The 23,632-nt window shown below is 45.2% G+C and overlaps 1 protein-coding gene across 14 annotated transcripts in view; it reads right to left on the minus strand.

Moving 5' to 3' along the window:
* Positions 1 to 23,632, minus strand: part of UBR4 (ubiquitin protein ligase E3 component n-recognin 4) — a 1,980,383-nt gene that overhangs the window by 575,279 nt on the left and 1,381,472 nt on the right. For 5 of the 14 annotated variants that reach the window (XM_085609056.1, XM_085609053.1, XM_085609051.1 and 2 more), the window contains one exon: positions 2,990 to 3,121. In XM_085609056.1, the coding sequence (XP_085465182.1) occupies positions 2,990 to 3,121 (132 nt within the window). Of the gene's footprint in view, positions 1 to 2,989; positions 3,146 to 23,632 lie in introns of all 14 variants that reach the window. The other 9 variants (XM_085609055.1, XM_085609050.1, XM_085609047.1 and 6 more) reach the window with 2 other exon arrangements.

The raw sequence follows: 23,632 nt of genomic DNA on the forward strand, positions 1-23,632 counted from the left end.
CTAGGCACGACTCTGCATCGTGGTCAGCCCCAAGGCAATAAAGGAACCGCGACCGACATCAGTCGGTGACAGGAGTCACAAGCCTTGAAGCCAGGCATGCCTACCGGCACCAGAGTCGATGACGAGAATAGAACCAAAAGAGTTCAAAAAGTTTTGGTCAAAAAGTGACTAAAAGGGTATGCTCTTCCCGGATCGGCGCTTACTGGCGCGGAAAAAAGAATAACTGACGTCAGCGCGCGAGGGCGGTGTCTAAGAACTCCGATGACGTCATCCCGGCGATCATGACGCCCGCGACGGACGTGGAGCCGCAGACGACGCCTAGCAACGCGCAAGGGTATTGCTGAAGAAAAATCTTTCCGGATCCAGCCGGACGCCTGGGGATATTCTAAGGTGAGGAATCTAACTAACGTGTTTCATTCAGATACCAGTTATCTTTCTTGCGCTTATGTCTGGACTTCGACTTACCAGAAGACTTTGACCATGAAGTGGACTACCGGGATTTTAACGGGGGCTGTAACCTGAAGCAGGAGTGGCATCTGTGCTTTGAGTGTGACCTCTTCAGGCCAATTAAAAGGTAAAGTACTGTGGGTCCTTAAGTGGATTCTGAATGGCAGTAGACAAGGTGGTGTGGCTGACTAAACACAGGATCACCAAAGGCATAACAGAGGCATCCTAATTTTTATTTTGTTAGGACACCTAACAATATGGGTGATTGTTTGGGCTAAGGATTTTTGGATAATAAGTATTACTCTTTTTAACACGGAACTAGGGACTATTTTAAGGATCGATATTTTATATGTGAGCAGCCTTGGGTAGCACAGGTTACTAAATCAAAATAAAGCCTGGGTACTGGTATCGCTGCCTATAATCTATTAATCAACCAACCCTTCATTCTTCTAGGGATCCTTAACACCTATAAGACCAAGTCAGCCTGAAGAATGCCTCAAGGTTGCACTCACCATAGGGCTCAACGTTAACCAGAATTGGAATGGCCACAGAGGGTGAGCTATAGATACCCCATAGGCTTTAACTTGGGCCAAGTAATGGAAGATTCTTCTGCTTTTCTTTATATATGATACTTAAGCAATCAATTTTATTTACTTATTAGTTAAGTCCTTTTAAATTTAAACCACTGACTGGACACAGAGTTTATTAAGAGATATCTATTTTCTTATACCGATGGGGAGTCTTTAACTGGTTCCATGTAAAGTAATCGTTCACAACTTGCCTTGCTATCTCGGGAGAGTAATGTGCATAAAGGGTGTGTTATGCCAGTCCCATCTGGAGACACAAGTCCAGGACTGCTCTCCTTTTCTTGGAATTAGGAAGTATCTTAAGTAGCATTCTACATCCCTTACCTGCAAAGTGTACCCCTATATATTAATTTCAAGAAAATAATTGTCACTCAGTAATCCAGGAGTCTGTGTGGGGTGGAATTAGGAAGGAGGGAAGATGAGTGAGTTAATTTGTGGAGAAGGGAGATCTTTTAGCTGAATTAGCTAAAAGATCCACTGGTCCAAAGTAGTTGTCTGAAATGTTTCCAAATAGATTGGGAACCTGCCATCCCTTATAGGCATATGTGCCCCCTTGCATAGTTTGGAACTTAACTAGAGATTTTGGATCAGCTGGGGGGGAAAAGTATGATTATTTTTTTGTCTGGCTGCCTCAAACCACTACTGCCACTGGACTGGATGAAATATTGATGGGGTGGGGTCAGCTCTGGAGGTAGTTGGTTCATGATTACATATTGTCTAGTGCAACATCAAAACATGCAGCAATGCTGATGAAAATGTGGGGCAATAGAGGCCAAATCTACAGACTATTAAAGTGCCCTACTCTCATAAATTATCTCCTAAGAGGGATCAATCATCTCTCCAAAAAAGTTTGCATCCACATCACTTGAAAACCTGCCATTAGATGACCACTGCCATATTCAGTAACAATGCCACTGAGCATGTGATGCTTTGTAGCATTTTCAGTGTGCTTGCCTTTGTCTCATCAACCCCTCCTAAATTGTGCAAAAGGTAGTATAATACAATCTTGCAAACTACTGAGAAGCAGCACAAACAAATCCCAAAGTGCATGATTAGTTCTTGCTAAAAATATAAAGCTTTCTTTTTAATAAAAAATATTTCCCCCCAAAGCAGTACAAGAGTTCATAACTTAGTGAGAACAGTGGTTCAGTCATCAAGACTGTAGCTCTCAACATCTTTGTAAGAAACATCTGCCTAATTTTAGTATATGGACATGGGTAATCAAGAGGACTATTTTCCAGACTCTGTACCAGACTGCCAAAAAAACAAGTAATCCTCTTTTTCATTGTGAGCAAAAACGTCAGAGGTTCATGGGACTACCCCAGAATATTTAATTAAATTAAGCAGAATCTTCTTACAGTGATATTGCAGGCTAGAGGTTTGATGACTGAACCACTGTTTCCTTGAATGACCTGCTTCTTCCATTCCCAGTGGTAACAGATGCGGTTAGACCTGCTGCAGTGCCAAGTAGCACAGACTAGGAGCTATTTCTATAAAAATCAAATAAACATTACTCTAGATAGAGTGATATCTGGGAGAAATTAAAAGATATGAAATCTGCAGGAAGAAGTATCCATTATAAAAGGCGCTTTGGTGGCACAATGGCATAGGATTGGTAGACAGATGGGACAGAGTCCTGTATATGCAAACACTAGTACCTTAAAAACAAATTTCCTCATGCAAAAATTACCTGTATGCCAAGAAAGATTTATTGAGCACTAGGGAATTGTTTACTTTGGTTTAAAGGAAGTTGTAAAAACAAATTAACAGTTGCAAATGTTGTCAAGGTAACAACAACAACAAAAAAGGAAATAACAGGCAGTCCCGAACCTGAACAGCTACATATCTGATAACGTCAAGCATGCTAATAGAATCTAGTTCTAAATCAAAGAAAGTTCAGTTTTTCCTGCTCTATTAAAGCATAACAGTTTGTAAGACGGAAACGAGAATCTTACCGCTGTGCTCTCCGGCCACTGAATCAACAGCACTGCCTCCGCTCTCTGAGCCAACACTTCCACCGTGATCCGCAGGAGATGTTCGGAGAGTGGACCCATCAGTTGCTGCTGTGCTGCCCTCATCATCAGAAGCTGGAGCTAGGAGCATAAGTAGAGCTGTTACAAGTAAAAACACCGTCTTTATCCATTTCTAACAAGATATCAAAAGTCAAAATACAGCTATAGTTATTTCAATACGTTTTTGATATCTCAGAACTGGTTACTAACAGGACACTTTATAGTCACAACTGGAACATTCACCATTAGTTACTTCAGAATTTGTGAGACGTAGCAATGAACACGAACTTGAATACCCAAAGGGTGCTAAGCACTTTAGCCATAATGCTATTTCTAAATAAGTATAGTAATGGATCACATGTACAAACCATACAATTCAGAGACACCAATCAAAACATAACTTATTTGCAGTGTGACAAGGGATGTAAACTCATTAAAAAGGATGAGGAATTACACATTGGCACAGGTTTGCTGTATGTAAAGACAAAGAAATAAGCCAGCCAAACAGAGGATAGCCCTTTTTTCTGTGGCAAGTAACACATGGCTTTACTGTTAGTCAGGTGAGGGATAGCTGTGCTGCCAACAACAAGCTAGGGATAGATGTACTGTTTGCACTGAGCAAGGTATTACTTCGATATGGAAAGGGTTCTCTGTCTTCATTACATAGAGAACTTCATTGTCTGCACCCAGAAAGGAATAACAGAGTTTTGCAATGGTCAGCTCTGCTAACTTTGACGACTGAGGGCTAACTCTCTTGACTGGGACAGGTAAATGGAAGACCTGCGTCCAATGACCGAACAATTGCCCAAGCAGAAGCTCTTCGGTCGAGTAAGTAAGGAATAGCATTGTTTGTGACAAGTGACAGCTAGGTCTGGTCTTCAATGTGCACAAAAGTTTTCAGCTCTGCTGTCTTAAATGTAAATGTGTTGTATTTGTAAAGCGCACTGCTACCCAATTAGGCTCTCCTGGCGCTGTAACTCATACCGCTGTGGAACCCTTCCTGGCTTTTCCCTGTGAAATGTCCACTCCTGGGCACCCCCACGGTGAAGCCAGGCATCCCAGCGCTGTTGGGGCCGTTGTGGAGATTAAGCAAGCTATTGCCCAGAGTTGCAGAGTGGGACCGATGATTAGAATAGGCACCGAGGCGAGAATTAACAGGTCCGAGGAAATTGAGCCCAAGACCCGCTGAGGTGGGAATTGAACACTGGTCCCGCACATCAGGGTCTGCCGCTCTAACCATTGAGCCACACTTCTCCACTTAAGAAAGTGAAAGACAGCTAAACTGCCTATACCCAAAGATGGATAAAGCGGTTAAGAAAGGATGCCTCTACAGTCTGGTCTTGGTATCAAACTTATGATCATTTATATTTTTGGCAAGTTCATTGGATCCCAAAAACACTTTTTTCAATGAAAAATTCTCGAAAAATAAATACGTGCACATTTGAAGACACCAACTGTTCTCATAGCCATATAATTACAAATAAAATATAGCATTGCCTAGCTTAAAATATTGTGAATAATAATCATGATAGAGAATAAGTTACTTACCTTGGCTAACGCCTTATCTTGTAGCAACAGGATCTAGCAGTAGATTCTTTATCTTAGAATTCTCCCCAGGTGCCAAACTGGGTCCTGACATATTTGTACAGCAGTATCTCTGAAGCCAAAAACACTGATGTCCCTTCTGTATGCAGAAGATCTGTACAGAGGTGGCTACTACTGACAAATGTACTCGAATGGAAGCGCATGTCAGGCCTTCAGCTATTAGAGAGTAAAGGTGTCGTACTACGTGTGATGAGTTGCGGCAATGGGATGTACAAAGGTGCACTCACAATAATGAATAAAGTGTTTCCCTCCTATAGTGTTAGTCTAGGAGGCCCTACAGTATATACCCTCTATTTCTGCATTGAAGCAGGGGTGTGATTTTGATGGCAGGGTGTTTTTAATGAACAAGTTACTTACCTTCGATAACAATATATCGGTAAGAGAGATATATTAGTTATAGATTCCTGACCTTAGAATTACCAAGAGGCATCAGATTGTATACGGAGGCATTTTTAGTAGCAGTACCTCTGCATATGTAGGAGGTCAGCCGTAGTCTGGAGGTGGGATAAGACAGTCTGGGGTGAGCTCGCCTTCAGCCAGTCATCGAGATAGGGGAAGATTGGAACCCCTGATCTGCGCAGATGAGCTGCAACCGCTGCCATCACTTTCGTGAACACCCGAGGGGCATTGGTAAGGCCAAAGGGAAGCATGGTAAACAGAAAATGCACGTGGCCTACCGTGAACCGTAGGTTAATGCCTGTGGGGTGGCAGGACAGGGATATGGAAATAGGCATCCGGCAAGACCAAAGTTACCATCTAGTCTCCAGGATCGAGGGCAGACAGAACCTGAGCCAATGTCAACATCTTGAACTTCTCGTTCTGGAGGGAGCAGTTGACGTCCCTGAGGTCTAAGATAAGATGCAGGCCTTTGTCCTTCTTGGGTACCAGAAAATAGAGGGAATAGCAACCACAACCTACTACCTACTTCTGGCACAGGTATGCGTTTGATGGCTCCCTTTGCCAAGACAGCCGCAACTTCCTGGCCGAGAAGGGCCAACTGATCCTCCAACATGCGCTAGAATTGAGGTGGCATGGATGGAGGGAAAGTCTCAAAGGGGAGGGAGTAGCCCCTACGGACTATCTGCAAAACCCACCTGTTTGGAGGCTGCTACAGAGGGGGCACTGGTGGACTGGCCCGCCCGCTGGCCCCCTGACCCACGTCTCCAGCCACGCAGAGGCTGAACAGTTGGCGCAGGCCTGTGGCCCTGGGCAGAACATGGGCACCACTTTCGTAGCCACGAAAGGGGCGAAAAAGCACACTGTGCAGGACAAGTAGTAGCGAGGCCTAAGGATCTGGCCGTAGCCCCAGAATTCTTAAAGCGCTCAAGCGCACTGTCCACTTTGTCGCCAAACAAGCGACGGCCATCAAAGGGCATGTCCAAAAGAGTAGATTGGGCATCGCCCGAAAAGCCAGTAGACCCCAGGCAGGCATAGCATTTCAGGGCTACCGATGTGGAAATAGTCCTGCCTAGCGAGTCGGCGGTGTCCAGCCCACACCGAATGGCAAACTTGGCTGCATCTCTACCCTCAGCAATGGCACGTGAGAGAGTGGCCCGGGCCTCCTCCTGGCACTGTGGCAGCACCTGTACAACCGTATCCCACACGGAGTGAGTGTAACAGCCCAACAGACATGCAGTGTTCACCGACCGCAGTCCCAAGTTGGTGGAAAAAAACATCTTCCCAAGGTGATGAAGCTTTTTGGATTCCCTATCAGGGGGAGCAGTAGGGAATGCGCCTTTGGAAGTAGAGGCTTGGACTACCAAGCTCTCAGGGGTAAGGTGTTGGGAGAGGAAAATGGGGTCGCCCAGGGCCGGGTGGTGGCGTCGGGCAATCATTCTATCCACAGGAGCCCCTGTGCTGGGCCTGGACCAGGTGCCCAGAAGGATGACAGTGAGGGCCTCATTAAATGGCAGCAGGGGCTCCGAAGAGGCAGCTGCCCATTGAAGCACCTTGGCCAGGAGGTTAGTCCTGAATGCCACCGTAGGAAGCTCGAGGTTCAAGGCCTCAGCAGCCCTACGCAACACCAATGCGAAAGATGCACCCCCCTCCGTAGCCAAGGCAGGGTGAGAAAGCAAACCGAGGCCAGACCACTGGAATCACCCAACTCCTCTCTCCAGTCCAGTTCATGCAAATGGTCTGAAAGAGGGTCCACTGGCCCCTCCCAGTCCTACTCACCCTCACCTGGTTGCCATTCAGGGCAATAAGGAACACCAGGAGAGAACAATGGTACTAAAGTACAGGTCGGCGCTGGGTCGAGGTCGAGGCCAGGTTCGCCGCAGCTTGGGGACCCAACCGGTGGCGGAGTTGTCTACATCGGATTCGGCACCGGGGGAGATGTCGTACAGGTAGACTGGCACCAATCCGGATTCAGGCCTGGATACAAGGGGAACCTGCAGTGCCGGGGCCAAAGCTGCCAGGATCGAAGGCCTAGAGCCCCCAACCAAGTCCAAGTCTAGGGTATGAAGAGCCCTTTCCGCGACTGACTGTGGCTGTGAGAAGAACACTGGCAACTCTACAGACTGATTGAGGTGGAAAGGTGAAATGACTGTAGGGAGGAATTTAGGATTGGTTCTGAGAACAACCTTATTGTGATGGATTTGTAGGAAAGTTTCCTGAATAGTTAGCGCTTGCAGTTCACTAACTCTTCTAAGAGAAGTGATAGCTACTAGGAAAGCAACTTTCCATGTTAGAAAATGGAGCTCACATTTATGCAGAGGTTCAAAGGGAGGACCCATTAGTCTTGTGAGAATGATGTTTAAATTCCACACTGGCGAGGGTGGTACTCTAGGGGGAATTATCCTTTTAAGGCCTTCCATAAAGGCTTTGATGGCAGGCACTCTGAAAAGTGATAGGTGTTGTCTATTTTGTAAATAGGCTGCTATAGCAGCGAGGTGTAGCCTAATAGATGTGTAGGCTTAATTGCACCTTTGGAGATGTAGTAGGTAACCTATGATGTGTTGGATAGACTCGTCTAGTGGATTGATGTTGTTATGACAGTATATTACAAATCTCTTCCACTTGGCTGCATAGCAGGCTCTAGTGGTGGGGCGTCTTGCTTACTGAATGACGTTCATGCATTCAGGGGGTAGATTAAGGTAACCAAATTCTAAGACCTCAGGAGCCAGATCGCAAGATTGAGCTGAGCTGGGTCCGGGTGTCTGATCTCTCCACGGTTCTGGGTTAGGAGGCGTGGGGAGAGGTGTAGTCTTTGGTGCGGAACTACAGACAGTTCCAGTAATGTGGTGTACCACGGGTGTCTGGCCCAAGTTGGAGCAACTAAGATGAGAGTCCGTGCATGTTGCTGTAGTTTGCGCACCACCAATGGAATGAGTGGGAGAGGTGGAAAGGCGTACGCAAATCTGCCTGACCAATTCACCCATATTGCATTGCCCATGGACAATGGGTGTGGATACCTGGCGGCGAAACTTGGGCATTTGGCATTTTCGTACGTGACGAAGAGGTCTATTTCTGGTTGCCTCCATATTTGAAAGAATGGCTGAAGAACTTGTGGATGAAGTTCCCACCCGTGAATCTGTTGCGTTTGACGGCTTAACAGATCGGCTATGGTGTTTTGGACTCCTGGGACATGTTGAGCTAGGCGAAAGATGTTCTGGGGTATAGCCCATCTCCATATGCTCTGTGCCATTTGAGAGAGCTGCAGAGAGTGTGTCCCGCCTTGTTTCTGTATGTAGTACATGGCTGTCATGTTGTCTGTGCGGACTAAGACAGCTTTGCCTGTTATTTGTTTTTGGAAAGCCTTTAAGGCTAGAAAAATGGCTAGTAGCTCAAGGTGGTTGATGTGGAGTAACTTTTGTTGAGGAGTTCACCTGCCTTGCATGGTGTAATGTAATAGGTGCGCTCCCCAGCCGGAAAGCAATCCGTCCACTGTCATGACTATCTGTGGAACTGGCTCTAGGAACGGTCGCCCTTTGGAAAGGTTCTTGGTGTTCCACCATTGCAGAGATCAATGAGTGTGACCGTCTACCAACACCAGATCTGTTACCTGACCTTGAGTCTGGTTCCATTGGCGTGCTAAGCAATCCTGTAGAGGACGCATGTGGAGTCTTGCATGAGGTACTATGAGTTTGCAAGAGGCCATCATCCCTATTAGCTGCATGAACACTCGTGGTGGGAGAGTGTGTTGAGGCTGACATTTGTTTATGAGAGCTTGCATGCTTGCTATCCTGGTGGGGCTAATGCTTTTGAGGTGTCTATTGTGGCACTGAGGCATTGTTGTATGTGGGACGGTTGTAAACGAGACTTTGGGTAGTTTACTGTGAACCCCAAGTTGTAGAGTAGTTGGATAGTGGTGTGAGTGTGATGTACACACTGACTGTATGAGCTGGCTTTTATGAGCCAGTCGACCAGATATGGGAAGACGTGAATGTGTTGTCTTCTTAAGTTTGCTGCCACTACAGCTAGGCACTTGGTGAATACCCGTGGTGCTGTTATGACTCCAAAAGGGAGTACTTTGAATTGATAGTGTTAGCCGTCCACTACAAATCTTAGATATTTCCTGTGAGCTGCGTGAATGGGAATATGGAAATAGGCGTCCTTGAGATCTAGAGTAGCAAGGAAGTCGCCGTGTGACAAAAGAGGAGGGACCTGCTGGAGTGTAACCATGTGAAAGTGGTGTGATTGTATGTACAGGTTTAGAGGTCTGAGGTCTAGAATAGGCCTGAGAGAGCCGTCCTTCTTTGGTTTGAGAAAATAAAGGGAGTAAACTCCTGTTTTTTGTTGTTGCAGGGAAACTGGTTCTATTGCACCCTTTTGTAGGAGGGAGATTACCTCCTGCTTTAGCAGAGAAGTGTTCTGACAACAATGGGCTTTGTTTGGGTGGTATGTGTGGGGGGGGGGGGGGGGGGGGAGGGGGGGTAGAAGTAAGTTCCAGACTGTAACCTGATTGAACTACACGTCTCACCCACCTGTCTGTAGTGATGTTGGTCCAGACAGGCAGGAACTGTTGTAGTCTTCCCCCGGCCGGAGTGGAATGGTCTGAGGGAAGTGGAGGAAAGTCATTGGGTAGGGGTGGAGGCAGAGCGGGTGTTGTTGATCTTGCTTCTGCCTTTGTTATTGTTGCCTCTGTAGCCTCCTCTCTTGTATCCTCTGGTAAACGTAGACTGGGTGGGAGCCTTGTAAGAAGTGGAGGGGTTGTCTGAGGAGTAGCCTCTGGGGGTGCCCTTGTAAGGTGAGCGACGAAAGGAACATCTGGGAGCTTTTAACTGCAAGGCTCCCATTGATTTAGCTGTGTCCGTATCCTTTTTCATCTTCTCAAGGGTGGAATCTACATTTGGGCCAAATAGGTGCTCCTGATCAAATGGCTGGTTGAGGATGGAGCTTTGAACTTCAGGTTTAAAACCCGAGATGCGTAGCCAGGCATGCCTACACAAAAGGACACTTCTGTTTACTGCTCTGGAGGCGGTGTCTGCCACATCGAGAGCGCAACGGATGGAGGTATTGGTGATAAGCTTACCCTCTTGTATGAGCTCGTTGGCCCTGTTTTTATATTTATCTGGGAGGTGCTGCCTTATGGACTCTAGTTCATCGTAATGTGCCCTATCATACCTTGCTAACAGCGCCTGAGTGTTGGCGATGCACTATATGTTAGCCGCTTGTGAGGCTGTTCTTTTGCCAGAAGCGTCCAAGAGTTTAGACTCCTTGACGGGTGGTGGAGTGTCACCTGATGTCTGTGAATTGGCCCTTTTCCTAGCATTGGAAACTACCAGGGAGTCTAAGGGTGCTGGGCCTTTAATGTAAGCTGGGTCATCAGGGGCAGCTTTATGTTTTCTCTCGATCCCGAGGTTAATAACTCGAGCCCTAACAGGATCTTTAAAGACTTCAGGTGCATGCTTAATAACACCTTTAAGCATAGGTAGTATTGCGGTGGATCTTTGAGTGGTGTCAAATGTATCCATTAGGAAGTCCTGCTCTATGGGGTCTGTATGCAAGGCAACCCCGTGGAATTGGGCAGCTCTGTGGATGAGCTGATCTAAGGCCATGGTGTTCTCTGGAGGGGAAGGCCTGGAGGGGTAGATGTCATCCTGCGGAACATTAGGGACATCTGGCGTGTTATAATCATCCCAGGGGTCTGGGGAAGAAGGTGGACTATGATCCCCTAGTGGCACATCGTCCGGACCCTTCCCCATGTCATCCAAGTTGTCATCATCGTCTACAGGAGATGGTGCAGGGGAACGGTGTGGTGGAGGAGGTGGAGAAGGGAGTCTTAGAGGAGATGTAGCAATGTCCCTCTTTTTAGGTGGTGGAGCCGGTGCAGGCGCCTCTAGTGGTCTTTTCCTGGAACTGAGTCAATTGACCAGTTTTAGGATCCCTTATGAGTGTCTTGAGCAGGGTCTGGTGTAAACAGCTCTTCTGCTGGAGGGTGGGTTTTCGGTGCCGAGTGTTTCGGTTCCGTAGGCTTCTTCGGCACAGACTCTGTAGCGGTTTTGTGTTGTTTTGATTTAGAACCGTGCGTCTTTACAGTCTTTGTGGCCTGTGGAACTTCTTGTTTTTCGGTTCCGAGGCTTTCCTTGGCTCCTAATCTGAGCCCTTCAGGAGTGTTTTGTTTATTCGACTCGGGGTGTTTTTTCAGTGTCGACGAGTCGATGCTTGTGGGTTTTGGTGCCGTGTGCTTGGATGTGGAAGCAGCTGTCGGCACGGAGGAGGGCGGTTTGTTTTTCAGTGCCCGTGATTGTGTTTCGGTACCGACGGCAGGCTGACTCGAGCCCGAGCTGCCTGAAGGCCACTTTGCCGGGCCCGAGAGCGGGGTATGGGAAGCAGTCTCTCGGTGTGCACCTGGGCCCGAAGGTGAAGGTGTGACCGAAGCCTTTTTCGAGGGTGCAGGGCGGGGGTCGGGTCGATGTTCTTACTTACCACCCGCTGCGCCGGAGTGATCTCTTCGACGTCGGAGTCATCTCCTTCTGAAGCTCTGAAGAGGCCTTTTTCTACCCGCTCTCGCTCCGGCACGTCAACGCCCTCTTGGAAGATGTCGTCGAGGATTGTTGTCGATCAGCGAGCCATGGTTCTTCACGCGTGTCGGTCCCAAATGGTGGTCTTCGAGCGGAAAGGGGCACAAGCTGGACAGTCTCTGGCCTCGTGCTCTGGTGAAAGGCAGAGGTTGCACACCTCATGCAGATCGGTGTGGGGAAACTTCAACCCGCATTGAGGACACTTCTTGAATGGCGTCTCTTCCATGAACCAGAAGCCAAGGCCCAGGTAGGCCCAAAGGCCTTCGTCGACGATCGGAATCAAGGACTTCGATTTTAAGAGATGCGGGACGATTAGGGTTCGCAATCGAGACAATACCTTCGAAAGGGTGAAGGATTGCGCGTCGAAAGTGGTAACGGTTCCGAACTGGAGCGCAAGAAACACATCCGAGCCCGATGGCGGAAAAAAACAATCTGAGGTTGGAGCCGATGCCCATGCGCATTATAGTTCAAAGGAGGAGTCACCTGTCCCGTGACTTCCAAAGACTTTTCCAGGACAAAGTACAAACATCTGGGCACAACACCAGATGGCGATCTATGCTAAGTGTGTGATCTGCAGCGCCTATACCTCGAACATAGTGTTATCAGTTTTAAGGTAAGTACTTGGTTGTGGGAGTTGCTGTTCTGGGGATAGACTCAGGGAAAAGGTAAAAATCATAGGCAAATATCCCTCACCAATTCGTCCACAGTGCACTACCCATGGACAGTGGAAGGTGGTACCTGGAGGCGAAGCTTTCGCATTTTGTGTTTTCTGAGGAGATGAACAGGTCGACATTCGGCATCCTGCATTACTCAAAGTAGTGCTGAAGGACTCGGGTGGAGTCCCCACTCATGGACTTGTTGCTGCGTCCTGCTTAGCAAGTCTGCCTTATAAATCTCCACTCCCATGAAATATTCTCCTAGAAGGTGGATATTCTGGTAAACAGCCAGTGCCAAATCTGTTGTGCTAATCTAGACAACTGTATCTAATGTGTTCCACCTATTTCTGTATGTAATACATTGCAGTCATATCTGTTCTGAAGAGAACAACATTTCAAGTACCAATGGTGAGAAAGGCTTTTCAGGCCAACTGTACTGCTATGAGTTCCAGTACATTGATGTGCAGTGTTTGTTGATGATCGGTCCACAAGTCCTAGACCATCATGTCTTCCAAATGCTCTCGCCATACTAGGAGTGAAGGGGGAGGGTGGGGTGGGTATGTGAAGCCTGCCGAGCGGTACAATCGCTATACAAGAAGCCATCATACCCATGAGGTGCATTACCATTCAGACTGGCAGGCAACCATGTGGCTGAAAAAGAGTCAGATGGTTCTGGAAATTGAGAACACGCTGGGCAGTGGGGTATGCTTTGGCTATAGAAGAATTGAGAACTGCTCCCAGATATGGGGTTGCATCTTGAGTGGCTGTAGGTGGGACTTTGTGGAATTGATGTTGAAGCCCAATTTGTGTAACAGATTGATGGTAGTCTGTATATCTTACAGACATTACGGTCTGCTTGAGCTCTTATTATTAGACAATTGTCCATAAATGGGAAGATGTGAATGTTGTCTCGTCTCCAATGGGCTGCCACAACTGCCAGGCATTTGGTAAACATTTGTGGTGCTGTTGTCACCCTGAATGGTAGTACCCTAAAATGGTAATGAATTCCACTTACTACAAATCTGAGGTAATGGCGATGTGCCAGATGAATGGGGATGTGAAAGTAAGCGTCCTTTAGGTTGAGTGCCACCATGAGCTCGCCATCCTGAAGTACTGGAATCACATCCTGCAGTATCACCATATGGAAGTATTCTGACAATATGTAGTGATTGAGTGGATGAGGATCTAGTATTGGCCTCAGCATGCTGTCCTTCTTGGGTATCAGACAATAGAGGAAATACACCCCTCTGCCATGTCTTCGGTTTGGAACTGGATTTATGGTGCCATTTAGCAACAGTGCTTTTAATTACTCTTTAAGAAGATACAGGTTGTCAAGGGTTGAGGGTTTTGTTTGGGGGGGGGGGGGGGGGGGAAAGAAGTAAGTTCTGGGCAGTGTCCGTGCTGATTGATGCACAGCACCCACTGGTCGGTTGTTATTTCTGGCCATTGGTGATGTAGTCCCCCTGAGAGGTGTAGTGCGATCAGGGCGGGAACAGCGAAGAATGTGCAGGGAGTCCCTTTCTGGGAGTGCCTCTGCCTCGTTCCTTCTGGTTACCACCCTTATGTCAACTTTGAAGTAACCCTTATGGTGGTATGCTTGCTGTTGTTTTTGATAGGACTGGGTGTCAGTAGTCTTGTGGCCACCCTTACCCTGATATATGCAAAAGACTATTGCTTGGGTGTTGTGAACTGCAATGCCCCAATTGATTTCGCAGTCTCCATACCTATTTTCTCTAACTGGGTACCTACTTCAGGGGCAAAGATGTTGCCCATCAACGGGGACATTAAATAGGTGTTCCTGTACTTCTGGTTTGAACCCTGAAATGCGCAGCTCAGCATGTCTACAGGTCATAATTGAGAAATTATTCTCTCATGCAGCAGTAGCCACACTATACAGGACACATCTCATCACTGCATTAAAATTTGTTTGCCTTCAGTAACTAGTTCCTCCCCACATTTCATATATTGGTCTTGGAGGTGTTGCAACAGCTCCTCCATGTCATCCCAGGTGGCCCTGTTATAAAGCGATAATAAGCCTACTGAATTGGCTATGTGCCAATGATTAGTGTCTCCAACTGCGTTTACTTGCTGTATCTATCCGCTTGTCTTTCTTATCTGGTGGAGGAGTGTCACCTGTACTCTGGGAAGCTGCCTTCTAACTAGCTGTTGTGACCACTAGGGAATACACCGTGAGGTGACTTTTAAGAGTGGGTCAGTGTGGGAAGGCTCATATTTGCGCTCAATTTGAGGTGTTAGGACCTTTGTTTTGACAGGTTCTTTGAATATCTCAGTAGAGACTTTCAACATTGACACACTCATGAGCAAATATTGAACCAAGCGCTTGGCTTTAAAGAACGTCCTCTTCTGTGGTGTACATATGACCCATATAATTTTCAGCTGCACGCTGAAGGACACTACGGTAGGAAGAAATGTCATCTGGTGGTTATGCTTTGACTGGAACTGACATTTCAATGTCAGGGTTTGGAGGAACAGCATCGTATGCATCCCAAGGATTCGGACTATCTGGGGGCACTCCCAAAAAGTCATTGTCGTAAGAGTAGTGTGTGGGAGTCCCTGTGTCTACAACGTCAGTGTGTGGAAGACTGTGACATGGATTGTGCAGGTGGTGTGGTGTCAAGTGGCACAGGGATAATAACCTTATGCGCCAAAGTCTTTTCTTTGTAGGAGGCTGAAGTTGAGGAATATCCAATCTCTTCTTTTTATGGGTCATCTTTTCAAGCGTTTGTTCCACCTCCAAATGTTGTTTCTCCTCTATAAGCCCTTAGAGTTTTTCAAAAGCCTTGCCCTCCACATCCAGATTGATTGTGGTATAGGCTTTTTTGGTACCATGTCTTTGACAGTTATTTTTGTAAGATACTCCTGTGGCGTTGGCCGCGACACCGATGGATCTTTTTTAGTGCGCGTCAGTGCTGTATGTCTGCTCGGCTCCACCAGCTTTTGCCAGCATTGAGTGGGCGTGTGGCGCCAATGGTTTCATCTGCAGCAAGTGCTGTTGCAGCTGCAAGGGTTGTGCTTTCCCTCCATATTTGCCGTTGTGGCCTTGAGCCCGATGAGGATCGGATAATATAGCGGCCTGTCTCAGCTCCGAGGTGCACTCCCAGTGTATACCAGAACCTGGAGGCTATGAAAGCAATTGTTTTCTGAATGTGAGAACTAGGAGACCCTAGGTACTCACGACCCCTGGAGTAGTCTTCCTCTTGGGCACCGATCCAGTGTTCATGGATTGCTCAAGGAGTTAAGATTCACCCAGGCTTTCCTACTCGCGTTGATAAGTTATCGGATGCAAACTAGTGTGGACTGTACTGTGTATGAAGCTGGCTCTGTATATACCATACCAAAGTTAGGTATAATGTGCACAGGGAGTCCCCAGAGGTATAGCTGGGGCTAAACTAGGTAAGTACCAACAGCTCTCTTTGTGGTAGTGTGGGCGAGAAGTTTGGCTTATCCAGAGGGTGTGTTAAGCATTTCTTGTATTCACTCACTCAAGGACTGATTACACACACACTCTGAGACAGAATTCGGACCAATTGGGTAAGTATAAAAAAGGTATCCTTAAATTTTACTTCTAGAACCAAGCAGGACTAGGTAAAATATACTTTCAATTGTAAACCTTTACACAGAAATGTAATTAAGAATGGATTTGCAATAGTTACTGGTTGGCAGGGTTTCAAAAAGCAATTTAAATTACATTTAGAACAGTTTCTGATCACTTTCAGATTACATGGGGTGGTATGCCTAGATACCACACCGAGGGTTCTCACAATACATGGTAAGTAAGACTTTTCTTGGTTTAAGTTATAGTTACTTTTTTCCCATAAACAACAGCAGTTGAACAGAACATTTTATGCACAGGAACCCATAGCAAGGGATCCTATGGGAGAAAAATGAATATCGGTTTTACAGGTAAGTACTAGACTTACGAGTGGGAGTTTTGGGGGTTAGGACCAAGGTTCCCCAAGGTCTAGTTAGGCACCCAAGTTGCAGCACCAGAGGCACTGGCGCGGCCGGGTGCAGGGGCCCAATTTTAGCTAATGGGGCTAAGGGGGGCTCCGGTAAGGGGCTGATTGCGAGCAGGCCACTCGTGTGTGGGAACAAAGCTCCTGGGGTAAGGTCAGCACTGTAGGAGGCAACGATCAGCAAAGGAGCTGCACCACCAGCTGCACAGGGTCGCTCGTCGGCAAGGGTGCCAAGAAGGCTTCGGTGACCCTGTAGTTTTCATGGAGACCTATGGTTTGGCAAAGTTGCTGCAGGCTCGGGCAGTGAGACTTCCTAAAGGCGACCACTGGCTGGCGAGATAAGTTGGGTTCTTGGGGGATGCATGGAGGGAAGAGGTGTGGCGCCACGGAGAGGGCGGCTGACTCCGGAATCTGGGGATCACGGTTCGATCCTCGGTGCCCGCGGCAGATTAGCCCAGCACCATGCGACTCTGGGCAATAGCTTGCTTAATCTTCCCGACGGCCCCCCGCGCCTAGAGACCCTAACGGGTGATTGTTCGCGCTTTACAAATGTGTATTATTATTATTATTAACATTGGTTGGGCCACCCACGGCCCTGGGATGTTGGGTGCACGGATGTCTTTTGGCATGTGGTTTCTTCACCAGCTCCGGTCATGGTCGGAGGGACCTTTTAGGTTGAGGCAGCAGGCATGGTCTAGAAGCTTATTTTAATTTTATTTATTTAATGCAATTTTATATACCGCGAACATTACACGAAGGTGTCATGAGTTACATACGAGATACAAACAAAAAAAATTGCAAATGTACAAGTTGTAAAGTCACTCAAGGAAGAGATACAAATGGAAAACTCTAAAATCACAGGAATGGTAGTAAGTACAAAGGTCTACTACATATACTAGTGGTTAGAGTTCTATATATTCAAATAGTAAGTTCACTCATGCTTACATTTTAACAGCGTTAGGGTTGGACTATATATATATATATATATATATATCCATCCACTACTTTCCGTAATTTCGTCGAGTCCGCCCGCTTCGGGTGCCGGTCCCCAACAGTACAGACACGGACCTCAGTCTTAGTGCAATTTTTTATTTACAAATCTTGCGTGCTAGTCGCCATAACGTTTCGGCTCCACCTGAGCCTTGATCACATGACAACGTGTAAAATAAAGATCCACCCATTTATAGACGGAATACACTCTGCACGTGATGCTGGTAAACACGCATAAACATGGTAGAAAGACTGTGCATAGTATATCATTCCATTTTGCAACGCTTTTACAATTGGTGGGTTTAAAGGTTTACAACACGAAAGCGATAATTGTTTCAATTTAAGCAATCCGTGTGTAGTTAAATCTAAAACACTGGTATGTAAATACATTCTTATTGTATACATTTTCTGCTTTCAACTATAATCAAAGTAATACAATGAATATTGAATGTGCCATTCGTGTTGATACTTCCAAACAATCAATCAATTTGCTACCACCAATTAATTGCAGTTCTGACGGGTTAAATCCCCCTGTATTCCAACTATTTGATCAGCATCATCATTATTCTCCAGATTCCTGCAGCTAAGTCAACATAAAAGGGTGTAATAAAGTGCAATGTGCCTAGTGATATGTGTGAATAGCAAAAAAAAGTGCTTTTCATATAATACTTAAACTTTAAAAACAGAATAGCAGCAGTTACTTTTTTAGCAAATAGATATAGTGGGTAGACTGAGCCCAGTCATACCAACAATATATTTGTATGAGCTATCAGTAATTAATTAACTGATGAACATGGTGGGTTTTTTAAGGATTCTTTCCATATAATAACATATAGTTATTTATCGCTATACGAATAAGCAGATACTACTTCAATCATGAGGTCCATTAAGAATAAAGTGCATCAAGATCCAAAGTGCAAAGTGTACAAATATGCCAGGGTAAAGAATATCACGCATTCATTAGTTGTATCTTGATATGTAAATCCAAATATAGATCATAAAAATCCACAACAATAAAACCTAATATTGATGATCATTATTTTCCATAAAATAATAAATAATACATAAGAAGATAAAACGTCAACCTCTGCGTGTTAAAAACCCTTAAATTTATATTGCTAAAACCTATGGATAGAATAAGAAAATGTTTGCCAAGACGTCGCGTTAAACAGTAGCCCACTTACATATGCAGAGTACAAATAGATTTCTGATTCTAATAGAGGCCAGTGTGCAAATCCTCAGTAACATTCAGACCAGCCGGCCATTTAGTATCAAGGCGGAGTATATACTTAGTCTCTAACCTACGAAGCAACGCTTCCCTATTACCTCCACGCCTGCTTGCTGGTATTGCATCAATGACAAAGAATGATAATTCTTTGTTGTTACTGTGGTGTGCCTCCTTAAAATGACGAGCCACCGGATACGTGTTATCTTGGTTCGTAATTGCCCTGAGGTGTTGTAGAATGCGTTTATGCACTTCTAACTTGGTGCTGCCCACATATCTAAGTGCACACGGGCATTGGAGTACATATACAGCGAATTCCGTTTTGCAGGTTAATACCTTCTCAATTTTGTGTTTTCTTTCGCTGAATCCATCTTTATAAGTTTTGGAATTAACCCCGTGTGTGCATGCTTTGCATACCTTACATCTGTAAAATCCCCCATTGGTTTGCAACCACGTAGATTTTTCTATGGTCTCAGGGTTTGTGTTAACAAGTCTATCCCTCATTGAGGGGGCCCGACTAAAGGTGAGAGTGGCCCTTCGAGGCAGAGTAGGACCTAGAACAGGATCACTTTTCAACGCTGGCCAATTCCTATTTAAAATACGGTGCAATTCTCGATGTTGTTTGTTGTACCCTGTAATGAATCTAAATTCATTAAATGATTTAGCTGTATTAACAGGGTCCAAGTTACTGGTAACAGGTTGACCATATTTCACCAATAACCCCGGTCTCTCCCTTGCTCGAGATTTAATAATAGCTTTGTCAATCATTGACTCTGAGTAGCCGCGTTGTAAAAATCTAATCTTGCTTGATGCCTGAGCTTTATCCAATTCCACCTCATTACTGCAAACTCTACGAAGGCGCAGCATCTCCCCAAATGGTATGCTTGCAATCAGGTGTTGTGGGTGGGTACTGGCCGCGTGAAGGATAGTATTGCCGGCCGTTGCTTTCCTAAATAATCTAGTTTCAATTGCTCCATTTTCAATGTATACCTCAGTGTCTAAAAACGTAACATTCGTTTGGCTCATGGTTACAGTAAAATTAAGATTCAGTGTGTTAATGTTGATGGCTTTAACAAATGTTTCAGCAGATTCCCTGTCACCCTGCCAGACTACAAATAGGTCATCGATAAACCGATACCAAACAATAATATTAGTTTTCATAACCTCTTCAAATTGTACTTTGAGGACCAGTTCCTCCCAAGCTCCCATGTGCAAACATGCGTAGCTTGGAGAGAAACTGGCCCCCATGGCTACTCCCTGTAACTGACGGTATAACAAGTTATTGTACATAAATACATTATTGTTCAAGCAAATATTGAGCATTTCCAATAACATAGCAGTGTGATCTTTGAACTGTTCCTCTCGTCTAGATAGATAGTACACTACAGCTGCTATACCATCCTTATGTAATATACTGGTATAAAGTGATGAGACATCCAATGCTAACATCCAGAAGTCTTCCTTCCACTGAACCGCTTGTAATTTATACAGAAAATCCCCTGTGTCCTGAACATAAGAGTTCAATGACTTCACAGCTCCTTGTAAGAAAAAGTCTATATAGACTGATGTCTTTTCCAGTAATCCACCCCTAGCAGAGATAATGGGCCTGCCCGGGGGGTTTTCCATGTCTTTGTGGACCTTAGGGATAAAATAAATGAATGGAGTTGTTGGATGCTCATTCCTTAAATACTTGTATTCATCGTCAGTCAGCATTGCCTTATTTCTCCATCTGGACAATTTCTTGTGGTATTCGGCTTGCAACTGTTTCATCTTAGATGCATTACTCCGTTCGTAGTGCTCCCTGTTGTTGAGCTGGGAATAAGCCTCACGATCGTACATTGTCTTCGTCATTAGTACAATATTGCCTCCTTTGTCACTTGCTCGTACAACGATTTTCATATCCTTACTAAGTTTGTGAATTAAGGACTCATATTGGTTATTCCTAATGTCAAATTTAGGTTTCCTGTGACTGTTTTTCTTATGTACCTCTTTGATTTGAGAGACAACATTCTCATTGAATATATCGATAGAGTCCCGTGCCATAATTGGGATGAAAGTTGAAGTGGGTTTAAATGGAGTGACTGGTGCTATTTGTTTTGTGGGACCCCCACTGCTTGGAACATCCGTTCCCTCGGTTTGGGTCACCATGAAGTCCAATCCTTCCCTCATCCACAGATCAACAATGCCACTAGGTATTACCGTCCCCGATGCTGTGATATCATCAGTGTTCTGGGGTTCTATTATTTCAGCCATAGTTTTGTTTTTCATAAGATGGAATTTACGGAGTTTTAGTTTGCGCACAGCTTTATATATGTCAAATCTTGTATTGATGTAATTCATATTAGTTGGTGGGGCATAGGAAAGGCCAAGTTTTAGAATACTCTTCTCTTCCTCAGTGAGTATTGTCGTGGTCAAATTGATTGAGGTTTCATCAATAATTATTTGTTGCCACTCCCCTGACCTCTGCCTCTCCTCTTGTATGACATGCCGCTTCCTTGCCCTGTACCTCTGCCTGCGCCTGTAATTTGCGTGTTTCCTCCGTAGTTCCTTTGGACGCGGGGCCGCAGAGTTTGCATCCGTTCCTGGCATAAAAAATGAATCTCATCTCCCAGTTGTGGTTTGGCCATACTATTTGTTGCTTGTTCCCTTAGGTCTGAATCCGAATCACTGCCAGTCACTGAACTCATATCAGACCTAGTTGAGTCTCCTTGTTCCTTGGTCCAGTTTTGAGTTGGCCCTGGGTTTTGTTTTTATTACCCCGAAAAGCATCATATTTTTTAGAGATAGTAAAAATCTGTCCCAGCTCATAATCATTGCGATCTCTTTGAAATTTATATGCTTTCCTGTCCATTATTTTTGCTTGTTCTTTTTTAAGTCTATCCTTCATTTCCACTGTTAATTTCCTCTTTTCCTCATTGTCTTCCATCCCTTCTAATTCATCCTGTATCGTGGCTATTTCCTTCAATAGTTGCGCCCTATCGATATCAGCATATTTAACTAATATTTGTACTAATCTTCGTGAGGCCTCTAGATTGCTCTCAGCCCACTCTTTCATTAACTCTGGATTTGGATTCTCATAGCTCGGCGCTATTAGGATGCGTAGACCTCTCGGTATCCTGTTTACATCGAGATAGCTCTGTAAAGACTTAGCTTCCCACCATTTACTCTGTTCATTGCGAAGTTATACAGGTCAAAGTTCAATATTCCCCGACTGCACTTCAAACTCTCCTCCCCTGTTAATCGGAATGTTTTGGCCACAAACAAATCTGGTCGAGTGATTACCTCCGGTGTGGCGTGTCCTCCGACGTGGCACTCCCCAAGGTGTCCTACTCCTTAGTACTCGTTCAGGCCAACAATTCCGTCACTTCAGGGGGGTCAAACGCCGTTCCTCTTCCAAGGATTTGAATTAACCGGAAACCGGGAATTGGCTCCGTTTCAGGCGTTGTCCGTTGTGGAGAGGGTCTCGTGAGATGGCCGTACGTCGCCACCCGGCCAGTAATATCCACTACTTTCCGTAATTTCGTCAAGTCCGCCCGCTTCTGGTGCCGGTCCCCAACAGTACAGACACGGACCTCGGTCTTAGTGCAATTTTTTATTTACAAATCTTGCGTGCTAGTCGCCATAACGTTTCGGCTCCACCTGAGCCTTGATCACATGACAACGTGTAAAATAAAGATCCACCCATTTATAGACGGAATACACTCTGCACGTGATGCTGGTAAATACGCATAAACATGGTAGAAAGACTGTGAATAGTATATCATTCCGTTTTGCAACGCTTTTACAATTGGTGGGTTTAAAGGTTTACACGAAAGCGATAATTGTTTCAATTTAAGCAATCCGTGTGTAGTTAAATCTAAAAGACCGGTATGTAAATACATTCTTATTGTATACATTTTCTGCTTTCGACTATAATCAAAGTAATACAATGAATATTGAATGTGCCATTCGTGTTGATACTTCCAAACAATCAATCAATTTGCTACCACCAATTAATTGCATAATATATATATATCTCAACTCCTCTTTTCCTCGGAACAGCCGCCGCTCTCCAAATCAACGGGTGCGTCGTCGAAAGGGACCACCCAGGAAAGGTCCGTAATATTTTCTCTTTCTTCCTCACAACGACAAAGATAGACGACGCTATGTTCTGACCAATTATTTTTATTGGGACAGCTTGGAAGGACGCGTTTCGCCTGCCTAGGTGAACAAGCCTGCTGGGCAGGCGTAACGCGTCCTTCCAAGCTCTCCCAATAAGAACATAGCGTCGTCAATCTTTGTCGTTGTGAGGAAGAAAGAGAATATATATATATATATATATATATATATATATATATATATATATATATATATATATATATATATATATATATATATCATGGATTTCTCTTTGGAATCAAGGGAAGTGGCCAAGATTATACAAAAAAATTGGAAAATTTTACAAATGGATGGTACAATTGGTGAAAAAATGGGATCTCAAGCAACAATAACATTTCGAAGAGCGACCAACTTGAAGGACCGACTCATACACAGTCATTTACAAATCAAACAACCAAAAGAGACGTGGCTCAAAACTAAAGGATTTATCAAATGCCACAACTGTAAGGTGTGCCAAATTAAACAACCCATTTCAGAAATTTCAATGGCCAATGGGAAAGTCTGGCACATACGAAACTTAACATCTTGGAAAAGCCAATACACCATCTACATCATTGAATGTCCATGCAAGCTAAAATATGTGGGGAGCACCATATGCGAACTAAAAAAGAGAATCTTAGAACATGTTCGCGCAACAAAAAACAGAGACAAGAATAACGCAGTGGCAAAACACATGGACACGCACCACAATGGTAATTGGAAACTGTTGAAATTCCATGGGATAGAATCCATCCCTACTTTGACACGGGTGGCAACAGAGAGAAAATGCTACGCCAACGGGAATCACGTCACATCCTGAACTTCAGGACCTTGGCACCCAATGGATTGAATCAGTCGGAAGAACTCTACATACACATCTAATCAGCAAACCACTTAAAGACAGTAATTGAAATGAATACCCACTGCTTACCCCGGAAAACTAAGTGAGACACTCCACTGGAGGAGATCAAAAGGGTATCACAGATTTTCCACAAATGATTAAACTGGAGTGCGACCCTGATTTCTCCCAC

Source organism: Triturus cristatus, chromosome 1_2, assembly GCF_964204655.1.
Source record: "Triturus cristatus chromosome 1_2, aTriCri1.1, whole genome shotgun sequence".
Lineage (NCBI taxonomy): Eukaryota > Metazoa > Chordata > Amphibia > Caudata > Salamandridae > Triturus > Triturus cristatus.